Source organism: Electrophorus electricus, chromosome 16, assembly GCF_041902795.1.
Source record: "Electrophorus electricus isolate QZ-2024a chromosome 16, ASM4190279v1, whole genome shotgun sequence".
NCBI lineage: Eukaryota > Metazoa > Chordata > Actinopteri > Gymnotiformes > Gymnotidae > Electrophorus > Electrophorus electricus.
Window position 1 is genome coordinate 15,338,287 of NC_137512.1, and position 13,516 is coordinate 15,351,802.

Here is a 13,516-nt window from a genome sequence, read left to right on the forward strand (position 1 = left end):
GTAATTATTGGTATGAAAAGTAACCTCAATATAGCAGAAATCATACAACATTGAGCATTTGTAGAATCCTCTAGAGGGAGCTGGTGGAGGTGAATAAAGTAACATGCACGTGGTAATGCACAAAGCTGAGGTATAGGCATTATGCACACACACACACCCCACCCACACCTGGTGCTCATTAGCTGTCCATATGCAGAGAGATGGTCCATTGTACTGGCATACACATGTATGCTATCCCCCAGCCTCTGGCTTTAGGGTTAAACAACACAAATCGCAGACGGTTAATATTACCGCAAATCTGAATTGCCTTCAAACAGGCAATCTGATCAGAAGTATGGCAGGAACAAAATGTCTTCTCAAAAGTTAGCATGGCGGTACAATGCTTTTTATGGCGCTGCTACAAATCAAGATATTGCGGGCATTAAGTTACATGTGGCTAACTACAGTTTGACGAGCTACTCAAGTGGCCCTAATTGAACGCAAGGTTACATATGTTTGGCTTATGACATTTCTTCAGGCAGTGGGGAGATTGAACAATGGCTTAATTGTATTGTACAGATGCAGAGGATGTATTATGCGGTTCATTAAAAACACTTGCAATCGAGTAATTCCGCTATTAGGATAAAGCTATTCTTGACAGTCAAAATGAAGATTCAAAGTGAGAGGTAGGCTCCCAGATCCTGATGCATATGTCCCTGGGCACAGTGCTGGTATAGAGTGTTTATAAAATATTTCACTAAAACATTTCTGAAATAACTGTTTTAATATAGGCTACTTTTTATTATTGATAAATGGAGAGCAATTATTCTGAATCACACTGCCATCCTTCACCCTCACTAAGTACACAGAAAAATTATAATATGTTATTTGCAAATTTTAAACCAGTTTTTAAGAAAAATGTAAAACGTGCTAGGAGGGCACCAAATTTATGTAGTGCACATAATTGTGGTCAGTAATATTTAAAACTACTGGCTTCCACTGGGAACAGCAGAGATTACATAACTGGGCATGCTCAATTGCTTCTTTGTAAATATGAAGTTGATCCATAGGCCTAGTGTGTTTATTCAAGGAAGGACAACTTTGATAATTACTTTTACTTTAGCCAACAATCTAAGGACAAATAATAGCTCACTATCAATTTAATGAGTCAAGTAGTAAGAAAATTAAAGAGTAAGGATAGAGGGGAAGGGTGCCTTAATGCAATGACAACAGAAATTAAGAATCAGACATAACCACATAAGACACTGACAGAAGGCATAAAAAGGAAAACCCATTCAATAACCACAAAAGAACAACATTTTCAAAGTAATATGAAAGCAAACATGGTGCTCTATAACCACTTCAAATGATTCTAAAAGCACCAAAGACACACACAAACACAGCTTTCTGTGTACCGCATGAAAGCGTCCACACCATAAAAGAACATCATGCCACAGTAATATTTTGAAGTCGAACACCTACGCAGTTATGCACATTGTGTTTGACATACAATTCAAGATGGAAATGGGGGAGTTTTTTGTATCATGTCTGGGGAAACTGGAAGTAACAGTGTTGATATTTAGATGTAAGTAAGTCTTGGCTGGGTGCAAGTAGACCTATCAAATGAAACAGACAGGCACCTTGCCAACAAAAACATTAGGAAACAATGTGTCAAGCATCACTGAGTTATGGAGTCCCCCAAACCTTGGCACTAAAGTGTACAATTATCATCTGATTCTGAATAATTTTCAGTGGTAAAAACTATTCAGTAGACATACCTTAAATCTTAATATCTTAAATAATAAAATGATGTTTGTGGAAATGTTGGGTTTAAACACATGGTTGATAAGCCTACTATGCTGTATTCTATTTGCTAGTATACTTCCTCTCTCTATCTGTGTGTGTGTATGTGTGTGTGTGTGTGTGTGCATTTCATGCTTTTTGCAATACATGACAGATAGTGGCTGCATGTGAATGGAAAGTTATTATCATTACTTTACTTGTCATGATTTGCCCAAACCAGTAACTCACAGTTACGTGTGTGTATTTCCTTTGTTGCCCAAGGCAACAAGAGCCATTCCGGTAGCGTGTCTGCTTTGTCGAATCATCCAGCCTTCTGAAAGGGACAAGGTGTGAACAGACACTATTGTACATATGAAATGTGCATGAACTTGGGCTTCAGAGGGATTTGGGGTAATTTCCTGCACCAGGTCCATCGAGAGTGAAGTTCAGCCTTTGGGCGAGCTGTCATTGTGTCATGCAGGAGGAGAAACAAACAAACAAAAAAAAAATCAGACCTTTCTCTTTGTACAGCCTCGGGGTGTACAAATGAGACGTGCCACCTTTAAGAGATAAAGGAAGCAGCACAAAAGTCATTATTCAATGCTTTGGCCATTTTATAAGACAATGTGAAACTGATGGTAGTGCAACTGATGGTAGTGAAATGATTTACACACCAAAGTTATTACCGCAACATCTTGAACTTATTCACAAACAGGTAAAATGTTTTGCCCCATTCAATGTTATGATGATGTTTATGTTTTTGCTGCCAGTAAAGCTCAAAGGAATTAGAGTAACATTTTCTCAAGGTAAACCTGTGGAGTTGCTTTCATAATAATAAATTAACATATGCATCCAGTGTCAAGGAGTTGCTCATGACTTCAACCTATTAATACTTTGTCAATATACTTCTATAGTACACTATAGTATACTATACTATAAAGTATTGAATATGAAAATATTTATATTCTTGATGTGTTATTTTTTCAACGTCAACCTACCGGCCCCAAAATGATCTTGTATACTTCATTATACAGTGACTGTATAAAGTTTATTTATAATGAAAACAGGCCTGAAAATTCAGAGCATACTGCTGTTTTACATGGCCTTGTCTAGTTTACTGTGCCTCTTCAGTAACCACTGCTGTTTTATCTCCAGTATTGGCCCTTTAACAAAACTTGTCAACCTAGGTAATAATTGGTCTCTTATCATCAGTTACACTGTATGCATGATTTTAGCTACAGCTGTGATCAATCAATGATGTGCAATTAGGCAAGCAAAAGACAATTTATCTGGCCCTGACCTGCAGTCCTTTGAGTAATTACAGGAAATATGCTAAACTAAAAGGACACACTCTGAAAGCCTTGTTTAATGCAAGCAATGTGTTCTACCACCTGTTGAGTACAGTACCAGCATCTCCTCCATGTTCCTGTACAGCTCTGCTTTCTTTCAGTGCACTGGCGAAGAGTAACCTTTGCAAAAGGGCCAATTAACTCATCCTTACTGCGAACCTTCTAAGCGGTTACAGAACTGTTTCCTGTTCCTGCGGACCAATGTGTGATTGTATTACGAATCTGGCACCCCATCCTCCCGCCCCCCTGGTCTCTCCCTTTGCCTGCGGTGGTTGGTGTGAGTTGGGGGTTGGGGCCCGGGCCGGCGAGGAGCAGGTAAGGTCTGGAGGAGCGGGTTTGCTTGCATGCTTCCACTCCCGCTGTACTTGCACAGATGTCCTGCTTGCGGATGTCTTTGATGACCCTATTTCATCCCATGCTTGAGTGATGTCAGCAGGGCTGCGGAGAGATTCCTTTCCTCTCAGGCTGCTTGGCAGGATGTGTAAAGAAAGGCAGAAAGACAACACCGAGATTAGACTTCTTTTGTCATGGTTCTGTGGCAGACTTTAAAGGCCTTGGCACCAGTCCCATCTTGCAGATCCCCCCATACCCTTGCCTTCTCTTTGTTTCTCTTCATCTGTTTTTGCATCCCTCCCTTTTCTATGAGCACGGTAAACATTTAAGGGGAACTGCTAGTATGCATTGCAGAGGGGGTGTTTTTATTTTTAGTCTTTCATATGCTGGCTTTGTTGCAAAATGGACCATTATGACTGTTTGAAAGGAAAAAGAGAAACGCAAACAGAGGGCTCATTCTTTGAAAGGAACAACCAGGTATTCCCGGGTGTTGCCTTCACAGACTCATAGAATTTCCGTTTCAGTAAGTCTCAATGAAGACGCACTCTCATCAGCATACGGACAGTTGTTCATGTTAGAAAAAGAAAAGTTAAAGTAAAGTTGCTAAATGCAGTTAGCTCATGCTGCATTTACTCAGGTTGTAGTCTTTGTAACACTGCATTTAATATAATTAAAATTAAATGTAGCTCAAAATGGTGACTACTTCTTTGTAAAATAAATACGTTTGACATATTTTCATTATAAAGATCAGAATGAAGAGTGGATACTGGAAAGTGGATATTGACATTCTATAGGATGTTACTTATACCTTTTTATAATTGACAAATGATATTCAAAAAAGATTTATCATCATTTTATTGGTGATCATCATTTTATTGGTGATAAAATGACTTTAAATGGTTTGATGTGACAACAAATAACATTTTTAAACATAAAAAGAGGCCAGTCTGTACAAGATTGTCCATACAAAGATAACTAATTACTAAAAAGTCTTTGTACTTTTTAAACAATACATATAAATATTTTACACTTGATATATGCTACATAGCTTACATTGCAACTATAAAAGAAAAAGACATTAACTGAACTTGTTTTTGGTTCAAATCATTTATGTAATGCCCAATTTAAGGTAACAAAAATATTGCTAGCAAATAAATTAACTACAACATGTTGTCTTTCAGGTCTGCTAAAGCCAGATAAGATTTCCATTTTGGGTTACTTCCTAAAATGACATGGGCGATGATCCTAAAAATTTCACTACTCAGAACAAATACTGGGGTAAGTGCATTCCTATGGATTCTAAGCTCTGCAGTCTGCTCAGCACTCACCCATTACTGTGACAATTAGGGTAAGCACAGAAAAAACAGAGACACTGGGCTGGGATAGTTTTTTTTCACACTCCATATTGTGGAAAGTTTTTGGGTTTCACTCTAATTTTGAAGCCATAGTTCCAACTTCATTCTCTTAATCTTCAAGGGCTGCCATTATTTGAGCAGTCAAAGGCATTTTTTTTCACACAGTTTCCATATAGTGGTCAAGGTAATACAAGTACATCCTAGAACAGAAATAGAAGGATGGGCCACCTGAGCAAAAGCTGGAAATTCTGACTGTGGTACCTCTGATTAGACCGGATATACATTCCTTACTGGAATTTTTATAAGTAACTTCACCAAAATCTGCAGTACATAAAATTACCACCATTACTGTCTGAGACAACAGGCAAGTCTGTTTTCTTTCTTTCCATCAAGTGGAAAAGAGATATACTTAAATAAAAAAATTAAAAAAAAGATTAGAAAATTATTGTTATGAAAATTTGTGTACCAAAGACAAAAGTCCCGTTCATATATTAAACCAGATATAAAGACTCTTGCAAAAATAATGTATACATATAGGTCCTCATGCAATCAACTAGCTTTAAGGGGGGGTCCAACAAAATATGTTTTGGGCATATAAAGATTCAGTGAAAAATCCTCTATACCTGCAAGCACCTAGACAGGCAAGTAATTCTGAATAGTGTGTAGTAACACAAACTGGTGTCACTGAAATGTTCTGCCTGTTGAAATTGAACCATTTGGCCCCATCCACAAACTGAGTCCATGAGTATAGCTAAAATGACAAAGAAGTGGCGGTGCCATAACTGTAAAGATAAATCTCAATGGTCACAATGTGTTGTGAGGCAAAGAGACCATACATTCACTTTTTTTCTGTTTACCGTGCACATTGTGGGTTGCTTGTAATATAATCATAAAATGTTTTTCTCTCTGTTGTGTTCAGATTTGCTTGTTTGAAACACACCATCTCTTTTACTTCAGGGTCATGCATTGTCCTTTTTTCCTTTTCCACATTCCATATCTATTTCGTGGTAACATTATTCTGATATCCAGTCTGGAAGATGGAAGTGTATGACTTTGCTCAAATGTACGTGTCTGTACTCTCCAGATACTGGCTGTAGAAACATGTAGCAGTGATGCAGTTTGACCCAAGGACTTATCAAAGTTGGCTGAAGTTCTGCAGGTCCAAACTTACAAAGGGGAACTCCAGCTGGGGAGTTTGACTGCGGAGGGATGGAGCTGAGCATAGACCAGGAGCGGAGAGAGCCTCACACTGCCTGGACCGAGGCTAACACTGGTAGTGAATATGCTGGTGCTGGTGGACCTTCCCATCCACGTGTGAGTGGGTATGTGTGTGGATGTCTGTGAAGATCTTTGGGTAGATCTTGGGCGCGCCATGTGCCAGGAGCAGCTGCTGCTGCTGAGTCAAGTACTCCTCGTAGGACATGGATCCCGTGCAGTCCTTGTCTCCGCCCGGCAGGGCACGCTCTCGCGGGGGAGGACGGTGCCCATTGGACAGGGCCTGGGCGGACACCATGGCCCCTGAGGAGCAGTGCTTCTTGGATTGGCAAAACCACAGGAGCACGGTGCCCAGGATAAAGACCACTCCGGCCGGGATGCCGATGATCACGGGCCAGGGGAGCCCAGGGGAGGACACAGTAGGTATTGGGGAGAAGTGGGGCTTGTTGTCTGAACAGGCAGAAGAAAACCCAACATGACAACAACTGTAAATTCAGAGGAATTATTGAAGCCTAGATAGCTAGTATGTGTATTGCTACTGTATACACTTGCTATGCCACTAAATGAGATGATATCAAAGACAATAGGGCAGTAGTTGACACTAACCTGGCAGCACAGTGAGGAAGGCACTGCGGAAACTATAGCCCATGGTGTTGGCCCCCAGGCAGATGTACATGCCGGCATCCTCCTCTTTGGCCCGGGTGATGAGAAGCTTGTTGAGATAGGAGCCATCTGGCCGAGACCACACCTCGCCGGTTGGCAGCACAACGAATCGGTGGTCACCCACCTCAATGGTGGAGTTGTACTTGCTCTCATCACCGGGCTCCACTCGCTTGAGCCACTGTATGACGGGCTTGACATCACTGCGCACCTTGCACTGGAAGGATGTGGTACCGCCGTAGTCTACTGTGGTGTTTACGGGATGGGTGCCAGTTAAAATGGGCTTAGAGTTTGTGCGCTCTGAAAAGAACAGGAAAATTACCAACTAAACTTTAATGTGTATTAAATTTAAAAAAAGTGACATATTCATTTTTAATCCTATTAAACTGTATTTCTAAAGGTAATCAGTCACCATTAAGACAGAAAACCCACATTTTACCAAAGTGAGATCGAGTTCATTTTCCTTTTCCCTGGCATACAGGGTTGTGGATTCGTGTTTGTAAAGTCAGCAGGCACAGCTGGGACTTAATCGAGAGCAGATGGCAAATGAGATAGACAGAATCCTTTTTTCCAGCTCTCTACTCATTTTGCCACTCAACACTAACTCTGCGCAGTAAACCAGTCTAACCACTTAGTAGTGATGAAGCGATTGGTTAAGCCTTACTAGCACACCCATTAAGTGGCAAACCAAATTCACCACTAAAAACAGCCAAATCCCAACAATTATCCATCACATACTTCATTATTCAAAACTCCAGTAAGAAACTAATAAAATTCAACTCTAATATATCATAGCCTAACTCTGGTCTCACTTTTATATAGTCAATTTATATGATGTTAAAAACAAACAAATCAATTTTTCAAAGCCAGCAAGTTCTTTAAAAATGCCTTTGTTCCAGAGCCAAATGAACAAATGAGAAGCAGATACTGCGCATTAACCAGACACCTTCTCCCATCTCCCTTTGCCCAGATCCATTACCCTCACACATGAGCTCCAAAACATTCCTAGACAGGTACATATACACAAGCAGATGACTCACGGATGACTTCCACATTGTAGGTGGCGTTGATCTCCCCGGCTGGATTGGACACGTGGCAGGTGTACTTGCCGCTGTGCTCGGGCATGAGGTTCTTCAGACTTAGTGTCCACTTTTTCTTTCTGCCTTCGCCCACCTCCTGCGGCGTGAGGGGCCTGCTGTCCTTCATCCACATGATGTTGGGCCTGGGGTTACCACTGGCCGTGCACTTAAGCCTGACCGAACTGCCCACGGGCCGGGCTATCATTCGCTTCCTCATCTTAGCTGGCTGGGTGAAGCGGGGGCTCACTGTACCGAAAGGAGCAGAACAAGACAAATTTTAATGTGTGTGTGTTTTCTAAAAAATAAAATATAAAACATGGTGGGAAAAAACAAAAGCTGGTAATAGCGCATTGCCTCTACTATGCTGGTTAAGCGATCTTATGTTACAAAATCTGGTCTCGGCCCTTAAGAATGAATTAAAGTACTCACAAACTAAACATCTGAAAAAGACCACCTATAATTTCTACATTTTGCAGAGCTTAAGGTAACAAAATGTGAAAAGTCGGCCAGGGTTAGAGACTTTCCATAGGCACTGTATGTTTTCCACAACACTGATAATGTTACAATGAAAATAACCCACAAAAGGGCTGATGCAAAAGCCCTTTTGGAAGTCATTTATTGTACTGAGTGAAACGCCACCACGCGAGGGCAGTTTGACAAAGCAAACAGCAGCGGATCTGAAAGCCCTGTGCCACTGTTCCTCACCCCTCTATTTGCCCTCACAGTGGAGTCCGAACAAACGTCAGGAAAGAAAACATGATAGTGAACTCGGTCTGTCTCTCCTGCCATCCTGTGTCTGTGTGCTGAGGGTTTCGGCCAAACTGAGGGGCCTCAGCTTTGACTGGGCCTCGCCTGAAAAACAAGCGGAGCTGGCCCTCATCATGGAACTCGACGGCCGCTATCACTGTAGCACCCTCGTCACATCCCAGGACAGAGGGAATACTGGCCCCCCTTTCTCCTCACTTAAATAGCCTGCTCTTTGGCTTGTCAAATGCAATTACCAGAGCAAACACTAGGTCTATAGTTGGGGAAGCATGTGATATCAGCTCAGTGTAGGACAAGGGGGACAGAAGAGACACCATCTGAACAGAACCACAGGCTTCACTGCCTGTTTGAATCTCTGGAGATCAGGCTTTCAGACCAAGGTTTGATGGGAAAATAAAGAGGCATCAATTCAGTGTATACAGATGTCTTACTCAGTAAGTGGCCTTTTTAAAAATTTAGCTGCCCTTTTTAATTGCACATGCACTTTTAGGTATTTGCAGGGAAGAAAATGCCACTTGTGGTTATAAAGGGACAAAAAGGTATTTATGCCTGCATTTGTAGTAAATCACATTCTCTTTTACCATTGAAAAGTAATGCATAGGCCTTGGTCACAACAGGCTATGGTTGGGAAAAGCTACTCATGAAACACTCTGAGAGATACAGAAAATAATTCCTCCTGTCCTGGAAGCAATTAAAGGCTAATAGGACTGAGGCAGGTAAAAGGGGGCTCTACAGGACTCTTGCACCTTACCCAGTTTTCCTAATGGCTCGGGGGAGTTCTCTCGTTCTCCCTGAGCATCATTCCTTCCTGAGATCGAATCACCTGTGGAGAGAGAGAGAAAATGTCATGGAAGCTAACATATCAGAGCAGTTCTTTGCATTTTCAGTCATTTTAGTATGTATGCCACTGCTTCAGTGCTGATGCAAATTTGACTTTTAGCATAAACCTTGCTTGAGATAACTCGCAGAAAACACAAGAGCAGTGTTATAACTGACCCCATATTGTAAGCTTGTGATTGATTGAACTCTGCACCGGGTGGCAACCTCGACTGTAACATTAGCAGAAGGCTTTCAGGACTTTCTCTCTCTCTCTCTCTCTCTCTCTCTCTCTCTCTCTATTTATTTATTTATAGAATTTACCTGCAATATTTGTAGAAACACTGACACTTCTCAAGAACGCTTAGATTACAAATACCACCATGCAAGTGAAATGTTGTGTGCTACCTGAAAAGGCACAGTGACCCCCTGCCAAAACTGAATAAGTCAACTGTCAAGACAAATGTAGTGAAAAAGACAAAACTGTAATGTGGCTGTGTGTAATTCAAAGGTTTGCACCTAAATGAGTTCTGTTCCTAAATTCAAACTTCAAGAGGTGAGTCAAGAGGGGCGGAGAGTGAAAGGTGAGAGTGGAAATTCAGGGCCCTTCTGCTCCGGTTACATCCCCCCTCTTCTCTGCTCATCCGTTCCCCACATGACTGGCATTTTCTGGGCTGACAGCTCTTTGAACCTGTCGGCAGGCTGGTTTGATCTAAGTGTGTGCTCAGTTTAACACTCCTGCAAGAGTGGCTCCAGGCTGGGTGGAGGAAAGGTTTGTCCATCGGCACTAACGGCTTTATTACTGCGTTCCAAAATCCCTGTATACCCTTCACCGATCCCCACCAGCGTGAGTTGTCATCCAAGCGAGTTGCTTTCTTTTTTCACTCCAGTTGTTATACTCAATTATGCAGAATGTTCACTGGACCACTAATAACTGATTCCGGCCTTGGCCCAAGGACCTGCTTAAAGCTCACTGCATGTATGTTTAGTATTTTTCATAAAGCTGCTTGTCAAGGCCAAAACAGCAGTTTGGTCCCTTTGGTTAGATCGTGAGCCAATTTTTAAAGTTGAACCAACATGTATGTATACTCTCGTGCAAGCTCATAAAATGCTGACATACCCGCCTGAGCAAAACTCAAGTTTGATTCATGAAAAGTCAACAGAGCTTTGAGACGCAAGGGTCGTCAGGTTTCTAAGCGAAACAAACTTCTGTTTCCCTTTCATTATGCAGGAGCGACACTGCAGTGTGCTACATTTCACACATCCCCTGGCCTGGCGGGCCTGCCGCTCCGAGTGGGGTCAGTGTGACGGAACTATTTGGATAACCCCTGTGCATGTTTTCTTTCACATCTGCTGTGGAGATGGCTGCAGAAAACGGGCCTTGTTCTGTGGGAAACCCAAGCGCTGCGCTAAGCCCCAGATTTCTTCCCTGCTTGCACCCGTCAGACTTTTTAAATGTCTAGGGGCTCTCAGGGTGGTGGGCTGATGAGTGGATGCTCTCCTCTTTGGCTGGTTCATTGCTCCAGGAGTCTCTGTGGGTTTTGGCTTAGGCCAATGAGCCATGTCCCTTTTCGAGTATGTCCAATTTGGCTGTGTGGACTCTGTCAGGGCTAACAAAAAAAAACCTCAGTGTCAAAGATTTATGGCTCTCGTTTGCTCAGCCTGTGACCTCCTGCACTGGCTTAAGATCCAAATGATTACTTCACTGAGGCCATGTCCCTGCTTGCACCTTTTCAGGAGCCTGAAGAGCACCTCTAGTCGAAGTGAATAATAGGGTGTTCGGAACCTATTGTGCTAACAGTGTCATCATCTTATGTGTCTCTGGTCATGTCCGCAGTAAAAAACAAGACTGAGTGTTTTGCAGGCCATCCACATTTTGCAAGAGGCCTGAAGAGGACAGGCGATTCAAAAGGCTAGCGTTAGTCATTGGCTTTGATTTACTCAATTCCAGCATGCAGCTTATGGAAACCATTACTGATTCTGGTGCTACACAGCCTCGTATTAGCAGCCAGCTCCAAACAGTGAAAATTTATGAGCCATGATCACAGCAGAGACGTTACTACATTACTGACTACAGTCATACCTGGGAATGAATAACACTGAAAGGTTGACAGATTAACTACCTGTCGAGTGTATTTATGTTCAAATTCACAAATGTATCTTTGAGGTGCTTATACATTTGTGGCTAGAGGGACATCACTAGTGATAGCCCAATAATGTTTCACAACTAGTCCAAATATTAACCTTGTTCTGCACCTCAGTGCTGCAGTTCTGGAGTGACAACACCTTCCATAATTCAGTTCAACCATGGACATTACGTGTTCCTCTGGAACTCTGGGATTGATTTGCTGTAGGAATAGCTGCAAGAAGGGTGCAGCCTTCACGGGAAAAAAAAAAAAAAATTCCATATGCTTTTCACTCTGTGGACTTTTTGAAGCGCTAAACGAACCACAAACTCCACAAGTAATTCTAAAAACATCAATTTCCTTCTGATCATCACCTCAATGTGACTTTAGTTACTTATGACAAAGTCCACAACCACTCACAAATTGAGATACACATGTATAATGTGGCATTGAGGGAGTTTCTGAAAGTTACAAAGGGCTATTGACATAATTTACCAAGTAACTATAGAGGCTCTCACCGTGAGTCCTACCATAGTCTTCCACTCTGAGGCAGTGCTGAATACCTACAGTCCAACTTGCTTTGGCACAATCCCTGTCAGTCTGTCTCTGGCCCTTGTATGGTTCTACACTCTGCCAGAGGAGCACAAGAGAGCTTTGGTAGGGCCTTACTCCATCAAGCTGAGGACTGACCCTGCATTAAGTGTTTCCTTCTCGCTTCTAAGGATTACTGGCACAGAGGGAGATAATGATGAATCTGGCCTGTGCTGTTTTCTGCCTCAGGCTTTTATAAATCAAGAATAACAGCAAGACCCAAGCCGAGATTTGTGTCTCCTAAAGGCATTTTTGTATGTGTCTCGTGTTTAAATGTACAGGTCACTGAAGACAGAAAAATTGCATTATACTAAGTGTAGAAATCTAGCTAAATTCAATACAGAAAAAAAAGAGATCTAAAGGAATAATATTTTTAATTACAGGTAATAATAAATAAAAATATTATTCTGCAGGTGTGCACCACTGCTCGCTGTTTGTGCATGAGCGGTGTTTGATCATGTGCCCTTGGTGATGAGCATGTGTGAGGAGATAAAGAGAAGCCTGCATTGCACCACCTCATTGCTGCACATGTGTGGTGGGGCCAGGGGGGCATGTGCATTAGACATCAGCTGGCTCTTAGCACAGCAACCCTTCTGTGCATGTTAAAGGCATGTCCACTGTGGTATACCTTTTGATGGAGAACACTTATACCCCCCTGCCCAGTCTGCACCCAATTTAGCATGTTGATATTTATAAGCAATTACATTAGTGTTTACAGTATCTATTTCCCAAACGTGTATTTCTTCAGGGAAATGTATATGCAAAGGATATTGCCCCTGACTAAAGCACTATCTGAAGGGTAAAAGAAAAAGAAAAAAACAAAAATGTTCCCAGATATTTCAGTTGCAACCTTGACCACATGTGTGCTGACCTGTCCTTTCAGCAAACCATCACATGCAGACAGAACGTATCTACAGACTGAATTGGGTAGAAGATGACAAACATGTGACAGATCAGCCATCCTGTCTAAAAACAACCTTAGACAGGATGATGATGGCCTCTCCAAGGCATTCTGTGCTCCTTAAAAGCCTCTTGAGAGCAATGGGCAAGTACATGCCGATGTTCCCACAGCAACACTTAAGAAAGCAACACCATGCTAGCACTAGGGGGCAATGCTGCGTGAGGAGGTGAGAGTGAAGAGGAGCTCAAGCAAGGCACAGCTGGATCAAACGCTGTTGAGGAACATATGAAGACTTCCTTTTATTCGCAGTCATCACTGGGTTGCGTTATGTCATAACCTTTTCCACGTGACTCTTTCTGGCACTGTGACATCCAGTTCTCTTTCCCCTGCTTTAAAACAGTCTCCTCTTTTCAGCTGTATTCATTACGCAGTGTGCTTAAGGACAGTTTTTAACAGCATGGTAGGTGAACATGTGGAAATTGAGCAGTAAATGTCAGCTTTGATATATTTTAGTGGGTTACACTCAGAGTGTCAAGTATCATGTTCTGTACATATCTGCAGTAAA

General features: G+C 42.0%; 1 protein-coding gene across 1 annotated transcript in view; it reads right to left on the reverse strand.

The window, feature by feature from the left end:
* Positions 1–4,295: 4,295 nt before the first annotated feature.
* The window catches only part of fgfrl1a (fibroblast growth factor receptor like 1a), a 37,626-nt gene continuing 28,405 nt past the window's right edge, over positions 4,296–13,516 (reverse strand). The window contains exons 4-7 of the mRNA XM_081699547.1: positions 9,269–9,340; positions 7,714–7,998; positions 6,620–6,973; positions 4,296–6,463 (exon numbers count right to left, since the gene is read on the reverse strand). Coding sequence (XP_081555673.1) covers positions 6,063–6,463; positions 6,620–6,973; positions 7,714–7,998; positions 9,269–9,340 — 1,112 coding nt within the window. The 3' untranslated portion in view covers positions 4,296–6,062. The remainder of the gene's footprint in view (positions 6,464–6,619; positions 6,974–7,713; positions 7,999–9,268; positions 9,341–13,516) is intronic.